The sequence below is a fragment of the Cryptomeria japonica genome, chromosome 5, assembly GCF_030272615.1.
Source record: "Cryptomeria japonica chromosome 5, Sugi_1.0, whole genome shotgun sequence".
NCBI lineage: Eukaryota > Viridiplantae > Streptophyta > Pinopsida > Cupressales > Cupressaceae > Cryptomeria > Cryptomeria japonica.
Genome location: NC_081409.1, coordinates 365,506,950 through 365,525,572, shown reverse-complemented (window position 1 = coordinate 365,525,572; position 18,623 = coordinate 365,506,950). Strand labels below are relative to the sequence as shown.

Here is an 18,623-nt window from a genome sequence, read left to right as displayed (position 1 = left end):
AGATTTTGTTCAAGACAGGGTAAGATACTTTGCTATTTTATTCTGAGTTTGCATGTGCCTAGTGAACAATCAACGATACCAAATTGACACCCAGAACTACTTATAACTCGCAAACTGGTGGGCAAACAGAAATAGGGAATAAGTGGATAGAAGGATACTTAAGGAATTATGTTACATGTAAACAAACAACATGGATCAAATGGTTGCATTTGGTAGAATATTGCTAAAACACAACTCACCACATGTCAATTGGTATGACCCCTTTTAAGGCACTTTATAATTATGATGCTACTTCATTTATGGATTTGATTCTTACCAATAGTAGGGTACCAAGCGCAAGGGATGTGGTGCAGCAAAGTAAAGACATTTTAGAAAATCTTAAGGAGAATTTGCAGCAGGCTCAAAATTAACAAAATCTACAAAATCCATATGCTAATTAACATCGAACTAAGACGACTTTTTAGATTGGTGATGTGGTTTTCTTGAGGTTGTCACCGAATAGACAGTCTTTTATCAAAGGGAATGGCGCTGAGAAGCTAAAGCCACATTTTTATGGGCCTTAAAAGGTGGTCAGGAAAGTTGGAGTTGTAGCTTATGAGTTGGAGTTACCCGCTGACAGAGAAATTCATAATACATTCCATGTTTCATGTCTTAAAAAGGCCCTTGGACAGCAGGCCACTCCTACACAAGAACTCCCTCCAATTGACTATGAGGGAAAATTGATTCTCGAACTTGAGATAGTTGTGGATGTAAGGGAGAAGAGGTTGAGAAACAAAATTATACCTTTATATTTGGTGAAATGGGAGGGGCTTCCCCTCAAAGATGCCACTTGGGAAGGAGTGGAGATTTTTGAACACACCAACCTACAATTGCTTGAGGTCAAGCAATTTGGGACTTAGGTGTGTTATTTTGAAAATAAAGTTTCTTTGTTTAGGCCGACCTAGTAGAGGCGAACCTATATATGCAATTGTCTTAGCATTGAACAGGCATGCTTGGTTGAATCATGAAATGACTTTGAGCACAACTGATTTGTTGGGACATCCATCTCAAAGGCCCTGCAAGGTAAAATTGGACCCCTACCCTTCCGCACAGTCTTTTTTAGCAGTTGAGTCAATTCATTGCCCTTTGTCCATTCAATCATTGCAGGTTATCATTATCAAAGGGAGGCAAGAGTACTTGTAAGGGAAGTCGCATAAATTCTTCTAGTGCTAGAGACAGGGCATATCACACTATTTTGGTTGTGCGAATCGCTAGAGGATAGGTGCCACTTCCAAGCGCCTCATTCGCTATACCTAGTGCACCCCAGAAGGAGTCAGAATTGATTGCCAGATAGCCTCTATCATTACCAGGTGCCTAGACCTGATCCATGCAACAAATCTTGTGCATCAGATCTGTTGAACACCATCGGATGCTAAAGGAGGGGAGGGGGATGGGGAGGGTGAATCAGCATATATTAAAACTTAACCAATCTAACTACTCAAATACCATTCACCACATTTGTTGAAGTAAAGAACTAAAAACACAAAAGCAATCACACATGAACACCAAGATTTTACATGGAAAACCCAATGAGGGAAAACCCACGCTGAGATGTATCTCACTATATGAAGAACAAGTTACAAAGTTTAGGCACAAGGCCAAGGAGATCACTAACCCTGATGTGGACTTGCAAGACTGTGCGCACAATCTCAAGGCAAGATACAAAAGACTTGTGAACATTGAAGATCACTTCTTCAAGGCAAGATACGATACATATGAAAGAGATACATCAAAAGAGTTGAATTGTGGACAACCGCATCCACTGATATGCTGATTACAATTCTCTATTAAAACTAATCTAAAACTGCCTTCATTACTCCTTTGTTGTGCTTGTGAACCTCTGCACTGCTTCACAAACACTTCACAGTTCGCACAACATGCACAACTCATACTTCCTTCTCCAAAATGATTCCATCCAATATATACCATACGCAAACACAATAACATTAATTAGGTCGGCCTAATTAGATGTAACATGTAAATAAGGAATAGTCGGCCCAAAAACAATCTCCAACGCAATGCGGAAGGCAAAAATGAAATGTGTGAGGCATCACACCATGTCGACACACCTTCCTATCCATCCCAAATCATCACCTATAGATCCGCACACAACCGCATGGACCAAACAATTATAGGTCATGTGCAAAAGATAAAGTGGTTAAGGTACACCAATACAACTAACTCCAATTACAATGCAGACCACCAGAGATACTTGTGAATGCACAAGATGGCATCACCAAATAGCCACAGCACTAAATAATCAAGCTGCATCACCAAATACTAGCAAGTATAGGAATACAACACATTCCTATACACCAACACTAGAACAATCACACATGGTTGAATATCAACTACGGATCCCAAAAAATCAACACCAAAGCTTTGGAAACTTCATGATAAATTTTTATAAGTCATCTCAAGCATTCACAAATAGACTCCACACATCTACATGATCACAGAATCAACCCACTGTTACTGCATTATACTAGACCACATCCAGACCAAGGAATGTTACCAATTTACACATCTGGATCATCAAGCTTGACACAAACCAACAAGTTTGTGAAAAGCACACAGAAAATACTAAGAGGGGGGGTGAATCAGTATTTTGAACTTTTAAACACATGAAACAACATAAACAAATAGATAGAATAGAGAGAGAAAACATCAACAAGGAGAACACCAAATTTCACGTGGAAACCCTTTTAGGTAAAAAACCACGACAAATCAATAGCTTTCATTAACAAAATGGGCACCAACCCAGAATACATAAGTGAGCACCAACTCACAGAGAGTACTAACTCTCCTCGAAGCACCAACTTTAGTTTTCAAACAAACTCAAATGCACTAAAATTTATTAACACTTTCCATAATACGCTAAGCACTTCAATCACCATACAAAAATTACACACATCCCGCTGAAGTAGTTCTTGACTTCTTATCTGTAGCAAGTTGAAAAGACAACCAAAATATATCCCACACCAAAAATGAAGACAGCGATTAACAGCAAAAAAATAATCTTGAAAAGCTTAACATGCAGCATACATGCTAGTCTCCATAAACTCCAAGGAATGGCTGAGGTATTTATCAATTACTTTAGAATTCAAAATGATTCCCTTTCTAATGCTGATGTGACACAGCCGTCATCAGGAATAAGCCGCCCCACGCACAATCAAACAAAGAATTTGTCGTCGCTCAAGAAGGATAAATAAATTAATGCAATGCTAAGAATCAAAGTCTGAAACTGTCAAAGTAATTAAATAGAGCACATTTTCCACCTTCATTTGCAGCACTTCTTATTTGAGCGCATTTTTCACCTTCATTTGCACAAAGCTTCAAGGGAGGGCACAAATTGACCATGCATTTGCACAACTTAGGCACGAATCAAGGGGTATTTGCACAAATTGGTCATTATTTTTCATCCTTGCTTGCATAAATCATTCAAGCAAACATCCACATTGATGTTGCCTTTTCTCAAAGCCTCTCTTGCTTGGGCGCATTTCTTGCTTCATTCGCAAAAATTCGCTGCTCAGGGCAAGGTCCTTGGCTTGAGCAAAATCTTGACTTAGCCAAATTTTGTCTTTGCACCTGAATTCTTCAATCTTGATCCCTTACTAGCATTGCCTTAGATTATCTTGTGATTCGTGCCTCTCTAGCATGGGTGCACTTATAGGGTCCATTTGCACAAATTGCTCTTGGTGAGCAAGCTAGTGTCGGGACCATGACTTAAGCAAAATTTTGACAGTCAAATCTTCTTCTTCAAACTTCCATGAGTCCATTGCCTTCATTCTTTGCTATTTGGATGTATTTCATCATTGGAAGGCAATTATGTAAGCCCAAGGTCACACTTCCTAGGGTGCAATATTTGGCCTAGTTTGCACAAAATGTCAAATGACATGCTCACCTAGACGAGCTTGCCCGTTAAGCTTTCAATGATCATTGGGTTACTTGATCTCATCTAAACACGCTGATCATGACAAACCCTGGTAACTTCACATCTTTCCTTGCAACTTGACAACCTCTTGCGACCTAACCTCAACTCCTCATCCTGGACTGACAAAACCAACCTCCACTCATAAGTAAAGGTTAACAACTAAGAAACTATTGCCAAGCAAAACACTAAAGCAAAGCAAAAAGTGGGGGTCCCCATTTGCAATAGGGGGATGTGTGAAAACGTCATAACAAACCTGAACCTTAAATCAATTATCAATTGTTCTGCTTCTTCAAGAGCATGAGATGTCTTGGTTTTCGTCTCATCCTCTTCTTGTAGCAACTTCAAGTTCCGATTTTTCTTTCTAAGTTTCTTGATTTCACTTAGAGCACTTATTAGCTCTTCTTCAAAATCCACTTCCTCTTCATCAATATGATCTTCATGAGAACCCATGTGTGCAATCAAGATCAACCTCCAAGTGTTTAAACTCTTTTTTCGAAGGAACCTCGCTTTGATACCAATTGAAAAGCACAGAAAACATTGAGAGGGGGAGGGGAGAGGGGCATGTGAATCAGTATTTTAAACTTTTAAACACATGAAACCACAAAAACAAAGAGATAGAATAGAGAGAGCAAACATCAATAAGGAGAACACCAAATTTCACATGGCAAACCCTTTCGAGTAAAAAACCACAACAGATCAATAGCTTTCATTAACAAAATGGGCACCAACCCAGATTACATAAGTGAGCACCAACTTCAGTTTTCACACAAACTTGAATGCACTGAAACTTATTAACACTTTTCATAATACACTGAGCACTTCAATCACCATACAAAAATTACACACATCCCGCTGAAGTAGTTATTGACTTCTTGAAAAGTCAACCAAAATATATCCCACACCAAAAATGAAGACAGCGATTAACAATAGAAAAATAATCTTGAAAAGCTTAACATGCAGCATACATGGTTGTCTCCATAAACTCTAAACAAGGAACGGCTGAGGTATTCATCAATTACTTCAAAATTCAAAATGATTCCCTTTTAGATGCTAATGTTACACAACCGTCATCAGGAATAAGCCGCCCCACTCACAGTCAAACGAAGAATCTGCTATCACTCAAGAAGGATAAATAAATTAATGTGCCGCCAAGAATCAAAGTCTGAAACTGTCAGAGTATATAGACACCTGCAGCCGTCATACACTAAGAATAATACCATATCGCCTCACTAAATTACCACGTCCAGCAGATGATATTTATTTCACCAAACAATAGCATGGATAAAATAAAATTGCCACTAATTAAGAAAATTGCTGACTAGCTTTGACATCAATGACAAAATATTCGACAGTTTGACATCAATGACAACATAGACTCATATTTGCAACAAGATCAGCCTTTCACACAATATCAATGATGCATGGTTTTATCTTTGAGTCTGTTCGTGTTCCCTAAGCCATAATCTAATGGCCTGGATTGATAGTGAATGTCCAGATGAGCTGCATTGAGAGCACCAATTCTAGGGTGCTGCAGTACAACTTTTTTTCAACAGTCTGGAAAGATTTCCATCAGAAAAGAGAGGTGTGGATCACTAGTGTACGCTGAGGCTGTGTAAGTGCCTGTGTTTTGTTGTCAACAACATGTGCAGTCACAGATATAAATTGAGTTTGCAAATCTGAAACGTTTTAGGGATAGAATATTATGTGTTCATAACTGAAATCACTAAATCATGTCATCTGTATGAATGTGTCCCTTGTTTGCTATATTGAATTGCATTGGGAGATTGTGGTTGTAAACTGACGAATCAAAAGTGTAAGGGGTCTGTATGTGATATTCTGAATCTGGGAAATATATCTGATGTTCCTGAACTTGGAGTTTACCATGATTCAAAGGCATCATTTCAATTTATGAATTTTCTGTGTTGATAAAGTGGTTTTTTATTAGTAGCATATTTCACAACTTTATGGAGAGAGGCGATCTTTGCCAAAGGAGATGTCTTGTGCTTTTGTTAATAACCTTTGCTAATTCTTTGTTAATAAACTTTCTTTTATTCTTGATCACTGCTATGGACATCATTAACTTTACACTTAAATTAACTTTGATAAACTTTCTTTGATTGCTACCATTTAACTTTGTCTTGGACTGCTGCTCTTCTTTAAACATAATTGCTGCATATATTAGTAACTTTTCATTACACCTCACAATCGCTGTTCTTCGTGCTGCCTTTGGAGATTATGGAATCGCTGCACTTCTACAATATTGATTGCTGCATCGTTTACAGTATTAATATTGATTGTTGCTCCATATATTTATTAAGAGCACTGCCCTTAATATCTATTATTTACTGATCTTTTTAATAATAAAAGATCACTGCCTTCAATAATCTCAAGCGATGCTTTAATATAATTTTCAATTACAGACTTAGGTATTCTTATTATAATCACTGCTTATTGACATGTAATCGCTGCCTTTCTCTTTTTATATCATTGCTGCCCATTAAAAGTCTTAACTGCTTCTCTTCATGCATCCTTAATCGCTGCTTTATAACTAACTTAATCGCTGCTGTACAATCATTTTCATCACAAACTTGGGCGTCAACATAGAGAAGCGTGAGGGGTCAGCCAACATGGATTTAATCAGTATCTATGTCAATATAAATGGGTTGGCCAAACATAAAAACATTTAATCTGTTTTCATTTCATTTCCATAGAGATATCGACCTATAAGGGAGTCGACCTTTGTTTGATTTGATTCGCTTTTATGTTTAACATTCTTTAATCAGCTTATCCACGATTTCATATGAGGGTCGGACACCACTATTATCTACGATTTCATATGAGGATCGGCCACCATTATCAAAACCCATTCATTTTCATGTTTCAAATATTATTCTGCCTTCAGCATATAACATGAGGTCAGCCACACTAATAATTTAATTCTTGTTTTTCATAATGCAAAGAGTCTTCAAAAGAAGTCAGCCAACAAACTTTGATAAATTCACTTCATATGATAGCAACACCCATTTCTTACAATCATCTTGTGCCACCCATTAAAAAGATGATGACATTCATCTTCTTTTGACATCAATGACAATCTTGCTTTGATATCAATGATAATGCAGTATTTCCAACAATGTTCTCTGTTGTTCTTCAAAAATTTAATTTAATTTAATTTTCAAGGACTGACATTTACCATGCATGAATTTCTTAAAATATTAGTAAGTCTAAATAATTGTTCTCAATTTTTAAAATATGTATTTTTCAAAAACATCAGTGTGCCGCCCTAGGGAAATGAACCAGTTGAAACTCATTAAAAAAGGATTTTAAAGATAGCTAGCAGAAAGAAAACCCCAAGATGCTTCCTGATATCTATCAGAAGACTGATGGGGGCCAATGGTCACATTAATGAAGCCTTACTGCATTTTTATCTTAATTCACAAGGTTCCATAAGAATGTCAGGTGACCCAATTAAACCCTACCATGTTGATTGCATCCCAATGGTTTCAAATAACAGATATAAAGAGAAAATAAAATAAAATAAGTGCTGAAAATTACCTCCAAAATATAACGGATCCTAGGCAGTACTCCCATTCTTATCAAGCCTGCTGCAACATCTTGACCAGCAACACTAGTGTCATCTCCAATTGTAGCTTCTTCCACAACATCCTCCTCATCATTTTTATTTGAGAAGGGAAACATATTTGAAGGTTTTGCACTGTACTTCCAAAATCCACCTCCAAGAAAACCATCCTGCAGTTTTGATTGCTTCCTAAATATAGGAGCAACAAAGGTTGATTTCTCACCTGGCCAAGACATCTACAAATGCAGAAAATGTTAGAATATATTTGTTAGTGACTACTTTCCTCCAAATATTAAAGATGAAAATAAAAAACAAATTAAGAAGCATTGGGTAGCCTGGCATTCATTTATGAGGAAATTTTTTAAGTATTCAAAAAGAAATTTGGAAGTGCCATTGAATTGCCAATGTTCACAGAAAACCAAGTATTTGTTTTGTAAGGTACGTATATCAGATAAAGAACTAGCAGCAGGAGAGCCTCATGTAAACAGACACTTTAATTACCTCAAGCAGGTTAAAATAGCTCTCATTTTCTGAGTAGCTTAGCAAGCGCTGTAACACTTTTGCACATGCAACAACTACAGTGCTGTGGGAATCATCTAGTGCCATCCTGTGAGAAAGTCAAGAGAATGATAGGTTCAACAATAAGATCACACAACTGTAGGACTATATAAAGAAGTGCTGATTAGAAATAAAATCACATGAATAGCAATTATTAATAACTATTCATAAATGATAGCTAAAAATCAAAATAGAATTAAACGTTTCCATTATCAAATTTTAAATTTTATTTGCTCAAATTTCAAAGCTTTATGCTTTAGTAACCTCAGAGTTTCCCAATTGCATCAGGTGTAGATGAATTGACAAGACTCGGTTTAAATCTGAGCTTGAGTACAAATTTGAGCAATATATGTGTAAGGAACAGAGAAAACTTACCCTAGTCCCCACAAGGAAGGATCTCATACGCTAATTTGGTGTGCTATTAAAATGAAAAAATGAAAACAGATCTAAAAAACCAACCTGGTTAAAGGCAACAAAATAATAAATATAAAAAATCAAATATTGGATGCCCCTTCAAGAGCCAACCTTGTAAAAAGAAATCAAAATAATTTTTAGTTTATTTCTACCCTCAACAAGAGGGCCGACCCCTATAGAAAGGTGCGCCTACCCTGGGGCAAGGATTTTAAATTAATCAAAAAAATTATAATAATAAATAAATACTAAATTCTTCGAGCTGGCCAACCTGTTTCAAAAAGTCACAACTTTTGGCATGTGTGGGGTATAAAAAGGAAGGTCATTGGAGGTCATTTATCATGGGTTTCAATTGCACATCTCTTCCATTTAGGGCAGACTAAAAGCAGAAAGAGGAGCAGAGGTAGAACGGAATGAAGACTCGGACCAGAAATTCAAATACTGCAAATCAGTCATAAACACCAGCCATCCGGGCAGAGGATCGAACATCAGCAAAGATATTTCATTCACAGCAGATCTGATTAAATAGTAACATATCAAATTCTTGTAGTCCCGCATGGTAGGTGAATTGGCTTGGGCCGTGGGTTTGCTCCCCATTGGTCTCGGGTTCGTTTCCCTGCCAGGTTATCCCGGCGGCTGGGGACTGCGGGCGGACTCATCTGCCTCCAAAGGACTAGTCTCGCCTCGTCTTGCCTCTCCTCTGACCCCAACTTGGCTCCCATAAGTCCAAGGTAAGGCGGGGTTGGTCACTAGGATGAGACGCGGGGATACCTCTGGGTTACATTTAACGAAAAAAAAAAAAAAAAAAACATATCAAATTCTTGTGGGTAGGAAAGGATGTGCAAGGAGGAGGACACAATCAATCATCCAGCATAAGCACTCATATAGCAGAGACAATCAAACAAACAGCAGAAGCAATTCAAGGTTATCCTGTCATACATGAGCAGATCTGAAGCAATGAAGAATCAGGCTCTAATAGTCGACCTGGGAGGAGATTTTTAGACAAGATCTGAGTGTAAATTATAGCAGATTCCTGAAGGAGATTTATATGCAGAATTCACGATCATTATAGCAAACTTATGAGCAGATTTGTGAGCAGAATTTAAGGATTATGGCAGTAATCAAACCAGAATTACATCTGCATCAGCAAATGCAATCATATCTAATACACACACACACACATGTATGTGTATGTATGTGTGTGTATACATACATACATACATACATACATATATATATATATATATGCAATCAGAAATATGCTTAATCTAAATATCCATATACTTATGGATCTGTTGACTCTCAGTTGTTGCCCTTGATGACAAAGCTACACAAAGCCTTCACATTGGTTGGTACAGATTACAGGTACTTGTTGTAACCTTTTTCACACATAGCCCCATTGAAGATGGGGACCTCTCCTTTCCTGCTTTCTAGGGTTTTTGATAGTGCCCGTGGCCTTCCGCTTCAGTTTTGCTTGGTTCTGTCAAGTTTTGAACGTTTTGAGTCCCAGAGATTGAAAGTCAGTTTGTGCAAGCCAAGTGATAACAGAGTCCAGACACCGTCAAAGTGCCTAGAAAGGCCAAAGGACGAAGAACGCAATTGATTTGAACGAATTTGAACTACTTTCTATTTTTAGAAAGTTTGTTTTTTCCTATTTTTAGGAAGTTTCTTTTTGGCATTTTTAGCCCAATCCCCGATATGGCTATTTTTAGAAAGTTTTCCCTATTTTTTAGGGATGCCTGCTTTTTTCTTTTTCGGAGTGGGGACCTAGGGTTTGCACTAGTACCAGTGACCTGCTTCGATTGCGATCGAAAATTTTCAAGTTTTGACCTAAAAAGATAAGTTCCTACATTTTAGGGGGTCATGACACTTCAAATGGTTTGCCTGAGTATGGATTTCAAATTTCATGTCAATCTGGTTAAAATTGAAGAAATTGTGAAATTTTGAAGCTTTCCAAATATTTTCTCTGTCTGGCTGATCATGGTTTGATGGTGAGTGTTATGGCAGGAAGCTGAAAAGTCAGCCCTATGGAGAGAGGTAAAAAGTCCGCCATGAATAATTGGGGCGATGCCTATGTCAAAGAAGTTCTAAAAAGTCCGCCCTATGGGATGATGGTGAATAGTTATGGCCAGCTCAAAACTCCGCCCTATCCATGGTGACATCAAAGCAAGTCTAAGGCAAGCAAAAGTCCGCCTTCTTGAACCAGCTCAAACTCCGCCCTCCAAGCTGCCTAGGAAGCCAAAAGTCCGCCCTCTTCATGGTTGAGTTTCAAGTCTTCAAAAATCCACCCAAGCATGATGATGGAGATGCCTAAAAAGTCCGCCCTAGGAGGTAGGCATATGAAGTGAACATGAGAAACTCCGCCCTATGGAGAGAGATCAAAAGTCCGCCCTATGGATGAAGTGAAAGGTGCTCAAGATCAGAAAAGTCCGCCATGTATAGAGGTTAAAGTCCACCCAAGGTGATAAACTCTTGAAACTCCGCATTCAAAAAGGTCATGCAACTCCAAAGTCCGCCATGAAAAAGGAAGCTCAAAACTCCGCCCATGAAGGGAAATGAAGAAAGTATGCCCTACTTTGCACCCAAGTTGGAGAAAGTCCGCCTTGGTGATGGTCATAAACTCTGCCCAAGCAAGTGTTATAAGTCTCAAAGTCTTCCTTAGAAGACATGCAAAGTGAAGAAAGTCTGCCCTACTTGGACATGCAAGATGATTTCAAAGTGAAGAAAAGTCCGCCCATGATGCCAAGCCCACAAAGTTCGCCTTGGTAGTGCTTGCAAACAAGAAAAAGTCCACCCTATGAGATGATGGTGAGTGGTGTGCAAGCCTCTCAAAAGTTCGCCTAAGGTGATGAAGGAAGATGCCTATCTCTCCAAACTCCGCCTAGAAGATGGTTTCAAAGCAACACTTTAACTCCGCCCTTGGTGATACTTCAAAAGTCCGCCTTGAAAAGTATGATGTATAAAGTACGCCCTATGCTACATGGCTCTTATCCTTCATATTGATGGAAGTTCGCCCAACATTGCAACAAGTTAGAAATATGACCAACAAAGTCCACCTTGAGGGAAATGTGATAAAGTTAAGACATGAACTGCACATCCCACTCTATAAAAGTCTGACTTTGCCTTGCAACACAATGAGAAACAAACTTCATGAAGTTCGCCTAAGTCAAAGGTGAAGCCAAAAATACTTGCTAAGTATTGAGGAAAGGAGAATATTCCTTGGTGATGTCAACCAAATCTTCATGAAATTCGAACTAAGTTCCAAATCAGAAAGAGATATTTGAAGATCAAGTTCGAATATGAGGTAGAAAATCAAAATAGAAACTTGAGTTTGTGAGAGATTCGAACCATGAATCTAAATTAGAAAGAGGATATTTGCAGATTGAGGCAATTTTGGACTGCGTTCCAAATTAGAAACCTTTTGGAAGATGCCAATCTACAGGTCTAGTTCAAATATGAAGTGGAAAATCAAATTAGAAAGTTGTAAAATGATGAATTCAAACTTAAGGAAAATGACAATGCAACTCAAAATCAAATTGGAAACTTTCTCAAGGTTGAAATCGAATTAGAAACATGAATTGGAAAAGATCTGTGTGCTTCTAATTGCAAATTCAAACTTCATTACAAATATCTTCTTCACTTCTTCATTACACAACAAAAGTTCGAACTTTCTGAGCAAGTTAAGAGTAAATTTCAGAGTTAACTTGCAAGCTGAAGGAGGTTCAAAGAAGATTTTCACAGGTTGAACGTATTTTTGGAGGTTTTGAAGGCATTAATCATCATTTCCAGCTTTGTTCTTCATAAACGCCGACAAATTTTTGGAGTATAACCAGCTAATAGGAAGCAGATCATTGGAATTTTCTGAGTTTTTCTAAAGATCTTTCTGTCTTCTTGTCTTTTTCTTCTCTCCCCATCGAAGGTGAAGTTGGTTAAATGCAGATTTATTACATTTCTGAGTTTTCCAAGTTCGTTGGGGGTGATTTTTGTGGATTTATCCAAATTTTCAGTAAGAAAGATCATGTTGGACTGAATGGGATGAGGGTTTTCAAGATTATAAGACCTGGTTTTTGGATTGAAATCGTAAAAGTGTGGAGTTTACATGTGAAAATTCCATCTTTTTGTGACTAAGTGTCAAGAATAGAGTGAAATACCAACCACTTAGTCATCAAGATCCTAAATTTTAAGTTAAATTTCTGGTTTCTAACTTAAGTTTCATCTTTATTCGCAGATTTCAAGCACAATGAAGTTCCTAGTAGACAAGGATGCTCCTCCTGAATCAAGAATGAACTCAAAATGGAAGAGTATCAGTGATATCAACCTCGAGCATATCAATCTGACGAAGTTGAAGAAGCCAATGTTCGGCTTAGATAACCTTGTGCCTACCGTGACCGCACGAAAAATGATGAAGAGTGGTATCGTGCATGCTGCTGGCTTTCTCCCTACCATGCAGTGCACAGAGTTGGTAGTTGAGTGCGCTAGGCACTATAACCCTTAAAACAATGCGAGACACGCAATGGATTTCAAAGAATTGATTGATTAACAGAATGAGCAAGACGCTCATAAATAATACAAGGATATTTACAAGAATAGCAAGTTTCTAATAAGAAACTGCTGAGAAGATCGAAGACGATCTAACTAAAATAGAATATACACTATTGAGCATTAATACTAAAATTAACATTATTTTAATATTCTATTACCCTCCCTTAATGCTCAATCTATTAACTACACCTATAGACCCCCTGAATTTTACAAATTTATCAGGACCAAGGGGCTTGGTGAAGATGTCCGCTGGCTGCTCCGAGGTAGGAACATACAGCAACTGGATGGATCCGTCTTCAACCAGCTGTCGAATATAGTGACAATGAGTTTCCACATGCTTGGTTCTTTCATGGAAGACTGGATTCTTGGCGAGTTTGAGCACTCCCTGATTATCACAGAACAAGGGAGTAGGACCTGCCTGGGAGACATGCATATCCGCAAGCATTCGTCGAAGCCAAACCGCCTCACAAGATGCCTTAACTGCTCCCCGATACTCTGCTTCTGTCGAGGAGAGAGCCACTGCCTGCTGCTTCTTACTAGTCCATGTGACAGCACCAGATCCCAAACTAAACACATACCCTGCTGTAGACTTACGGTCATCAACCGAACCTGCCCAGTCAGAATCTGTGTAACCACTGAGTATAGGATCAGAACTCCGAGTGTACAGAAGTCCATAATCAGGAGTGCCACTCACATAACGCAGCACACGCTTCGCTGCTATCCAATGATCAGCCTTGGGAGCTGTCATGAAGCGTGAAATGTAGCTCACTGCAAAACTGATGTCAGGTCTAGTGGCAGTAAGATAGATGAGGCTGCCCACTAGTTGCCTGAACAGAGATTCATCCACAACTGGTGAGGATGACTGAGCTGAAAGTTTCAGCCCGAGTTCCATAGGAGTAGAGGCAGGTTTGCAATCCTGCATTCTGAATCTGTCCACAAGACTTCTGGCATACTTGGACTGAGAGAGAAAGATACTGTTCTCAGTCTGCCAGACTTCAACTCCTAAGCAGTAATGTAGAAGTCCCAAATCTGTAATATCAAAGGTGCGGCACAAATCCTGTTTGATCCCAGTGATCAAATGTGTTGAACTGCCAGTAATGATTAAGTCATCCACATAGGCAACCACAAACAAAATATCATTCCTAGAATGCTTGATATACAAGTTTGCATCAGATGGACTCCGTTGAAAGTTATGATCTGTCAGGTACTTATCAATTTTCATGTACCAAGCCCGAGGAGCTTGTTTCAGACCATAGAGTGCTTTGACTAATCTACAGACCTTTTGTTCTTGACCAGCAACCTTGAATCATGGGGGTTGCGTCATGTAGACTTCTTCCTGTAAGTCACCATTCAAAAAAGCACTCTTGACGTCCATCTGATGGACTTTCCAACTGAACTGGGCTGCCAAGGCAAGAACGAGCCGTATGGTACTCATTTTGGCTGTAGGAGCAAAAGTCTCCTCGTAGTCAATGCCTTCTTTCTGTGAGAACCCACGAGCAACAAGACGAGCCTTATACTTGTCTAGGGTTCCATCAGCTTTGTATTTTACTTTGTACACCCATTTGCAGCTTATGGGCTTCTTCCCTGAAGGAAGATCAGAAAGGGCCCAAGTGTGATTCTTCTGAAGACTCTGGAACTCAGCTTCCATAGCCTGTTCCCACTCAGGTATACCTTTAGCCTCTGAGTATGTCTGAGGCTCAAAAACACTGTGTATGTTAGCCATGAGAGCAAAATTGACTGTATGCTGCTGTTTGCTCTTATTACGGGAGGTTCTACCCTCAATGAGCTCAGTATCCCTGAGATCACCAATGGTCTTGGCCCACCATTTAGGCCGGAGAGTAGAAGTGCGAACATCTAGAGGAGCTGGAAGAGGCTCAGGATTAGGAACAGGAGCAGCAAGAGGAGGATTATTCTCCGGAGGGAACTCAGGTAGTGCATCATCGAAAATAGATTCTACATCATCCCTCCCATCAGGCGAACCTAATGGAATAAGAACACTGTGAGGCTGATCCTCAGAACTCTGCTCAGAAGAAGGGGACTGAAAGAATCCTCTATCTTCATCAAATACAACATCACGACTGAAGATAAGACGTTCAGTGTCTATATCTATCAGTCTGTAGGCCTTATGGTGATCACTGTATCCTGTCATCATGAGTTTCTGACTTTTGGAATCCAACTTGGAGCGCTTAGCATCTGGAATCCAAACATAGGCAACAGAGCCAAAAACCTTCAGGTGGCTGATCTGAGGCTTCCAACCAGACCAAACCTCTTCTGGAGTCTTCCCCTTAACAGCCTGAGTAGGAGAACGGTTAAGAAGGTAGACAGCAGTAAACACTGCTTCAGCCCAATACTTATTCGGAACACTCCTGTGTTGTAACATAGAGCGAGCCATCTCAACAACCGTACGATTGCGATGCTCGACAACACTGTTTTGCTGAGGAGTGTAGGGTGTAGTCAATTGGCGTTTGATGCCATGGGTATCACAGAAGTTGGAGAATGCAGAAGAACAAAATTCCCCCCCGTTATCTGTCCTAAGAGTAATGATACTATGTCCAGACTCTTTTTCAACAAAGGACTTAAACTTCTGAAAGATACTAAATACATTTGATTTATGTTTAAGAAAATACACCCACATCTTTCTACTAAAATCATCTACAATAAGCAAAAAGTATTTGCAACCAGTAACAGAAGATGTATTCATAGGACCACAAATATCAGCATGAAGTAATTGAAGTACCTTAGATGCGCGCCAAGACTTTCCATGTGTGAATGAAGTCCGATGCTGTTTGCCAGCTTGACAGGCGCCACATACTCCAAGATGCTGAGTCTGAATATCAAGTAACCCTGAAACAAGTCCCTCCCGAGATAGCTGAGAGAGATACTGAATGTTGAGATGTCCATATCTCTGATGCCACAAAGTGCTGAGAGGAGAAACACGAGCTGCCAAAGCCACTTCAGGAGAATCACCAGTGTCAAGAAGCCTATATAGGCCATGATCCTCTAGACCAACAACAACAGTAAGACGAGTCTCCTGATCAATGATGGAACACTTGTGAGCACTGAACACCACATCTAGTTGAGGAGAATTCCTCATAATCTGGCTGACAGAGAGCAGATTAAGTTCCATTCCAGGAACATAGTACACATTCAGAAAAAGGAGAGTCCTGCCACCAGACTGTATCTGAACAGTGCCTCTGCCAACAACTGTATACTCCTCACCTCCGCCAAATACAACGGAATCACTGAAAGGTGAGAAGTCTGTAAACCAGTCACGTCGATGAGAAAAGTGACGTGATGCACCAGAGTCTATGTACCAAGCAAAAGACCTGGCATGATCTGAAGACCTCTTAGCCATAAAGGCATAAAAGGCAGACTCCTTCTGCTCGGAATGTTCAGCAACATGCGCCTTCTGGTGTGACCCTCCCTGCTTCTTTTGTTCAGAAGCGAGCCTCTGACGGCAATCTTTCTTCATATGGCCGTACTTGTGACAGTAATTGCACTGCACATTCTTCTTCTTAGCTCCATCCTATGTCTGAGAAGAGCCTTTCTGCTGAGAAGACTGAGAGGACTGAAATTTGCTTTTATCCTTCTGAAAGGATTGAGCTGTGAAGGCATTTTCCGAGGAGGCTGATGTAGTACCACTACCAAACTGTCGTTTCCAGCGATCCTGCTGTAGAAGTTTGGTGCACAATTCAGAAAACTTCAGATCAACATTAGTGGAAGTAATATTGAGGGTCTCAATGAAGTGTTCATACGATTTTGGAAGACTTTTCAGAGTGATTACTACCATGTCTTCTTCCTCCATAGTCCGACCAATAGCTTCGAGCTGATCTCGAATGTCCTTAATCCTCGTGAGGTGTTCCTGTAAGGACATACGTTCGTCCATCATAATGGAGAACAGCTGATTCTTTAGAAAGAATGCTCGGCTCTTGTCGGATGTCTCATGCAATTCCTTCAGATGCTTCTAGATGTCAGAAGCTGTCTTGCCAGAAGGAATCTGCGGTAACTGATCATCAGTCACTGAGAGTTTGAGAAGCATAACTGCCTCCCGATTGCGTTCATCAAACTTATCTTGATCTGCACCAGGGGTACAGGACTGAGCTCTTTTCCCAAAACAAGCCGGTCAAGACGCCTATATTCAAAAATGGTCAACATACGCTGTTTCCAAATGTTGTAATTGTTGCCATTAAAGCGTTGACTGCCTTCTAACATCAGGTTGGTTTGAGAAGCCATTTGCACGTTTCCCAAAAAAAATTCCCGACTGACCCAAAAAAATCCAAAGACAACCCAAAAATGCGTGCGAAAAACCCAGAAGGAATCTGCTGTCAGAATCTGGATCCGCGGGCTCGAAAATCGAGGAACGAAAATTGAGGCACCCAGAAAAATCGGGCAACTACCCAGATTAGATTTCGAAAAACCCAGCAAGATTCTGCAAGAAAAATTTATTTTCGATGAAAAACAGAAGGTAAACACCTAAATCGAAAAAATTCCGAAGGTCGTGGGATTTCACAGAAAGTTTTGCAGAGGTTCCTGAGCAAATTATGCAGAAGGCGCACTCTGTGAAGTTCGCGCGTCAGAAAATGCGCGTTGTGAAGTTCGCACGTGAGCCACGGAGGGAGGCACGAGCAGAAGTGGTTATCGCACGGACCAGCAACAGGAGGTTTGGCGGGCCGAAACAAATCCCGCGTGAGCCAACAACAGGACGTCACGCGCGGACAAAGACAGACAGACCGCCAAAAAAATCGCAATCACTAAGAAACCCACACTCACAGGCACAGCAGACGAAGTTGCGCGGCCAGGATGAAAATCCGAACAAGAAGGAAAAAATCCTTCGATTTTTTCAAAGCAATAGAACTAAAAAAATTCACACTTAATTTTTTTTTACTTTTAAAAAAAATTCGAATTTTTAAGGAACCAGGCTCTGATACCATAAAACAATGCGAGACACGCAATGGATTTCAAAGAATTGATTGATTAACAGAATGAGCAAGATGCTCATAAATAATACAAGAATATTTACAAGAATAGCAAGTTTCTAATAAGAAACTGCTGAGAAGATCGAAGACGATCTAACTAAAATAGAATATACACTATTGAGCATTAATACTAAAATTAACATTATTTTAATATTCTATTAACCCTATCAGTAGAGATATTGTGGCACCAAATGGAAGAGTGTTGGCCAATATCAGTGATGAAGCCATAAGGGAAGCTTTCAGAATTCCGGAATATCATAATGTTGTATATGTGACCAAGGATGAGACTAATTGAATGTATCAAGACCATATGGAGGAGTACGACACCACCATCAATCATTCATGGCTAGACAAACCAAGAAAAGGTGCCTCCAAGCTGTCAAGGAAGAGCTTGGTAAGGGCGTATTTTAAAGAGGATATTGGAGATATGATTGTCCTATTGAACAGAATAATGGGTAATCCCCAAGGCGCTTCATTTGAGCCTTGGATGTATTACTTCATAAACGAGATAATGAGTGGAGTCAAGATGATTGACTGGCTGAGATGATAAGCAATAACTTGGCTAGCCAGCTGAGAAATCTGG

At 39.6% G+C, this 18,623-nt stretch overlaps 1 protein-coding gene across 3 annotated transcripts in view; it reads right to left on the bottom strand.

Annotated features, from left to right (window-relative positions):
- LOC131034768 (transcriptional elongation regulator MINIYO) overlaps positions 1 to 18,623 on the bottom strand; it is a 148,808-nt gene that overhangs the window by 60,148 nt on the left and 70,037 nt on the right. For all 3 annotated transcript variants that reach the window (XM_057966353.2, XM_057966372.2, XM_057966383.2), the window contains exons 5-6: positions 8,055 to 8,160; positions 7,529 to 7,789 (exon numbers count right to left, since the gene is read on the bottom strand). In XM_057966353.2, the coding sequence (XP_057822336.2) occupies positions 7,529 to 7,789; positions 8,055 to 8,160 (367 nt within the window). The remainder of the gene's footprint in view (positions 1 to 7,528; positions 7,790 to 8,054; positions 8,161 to 18,623) is intronic.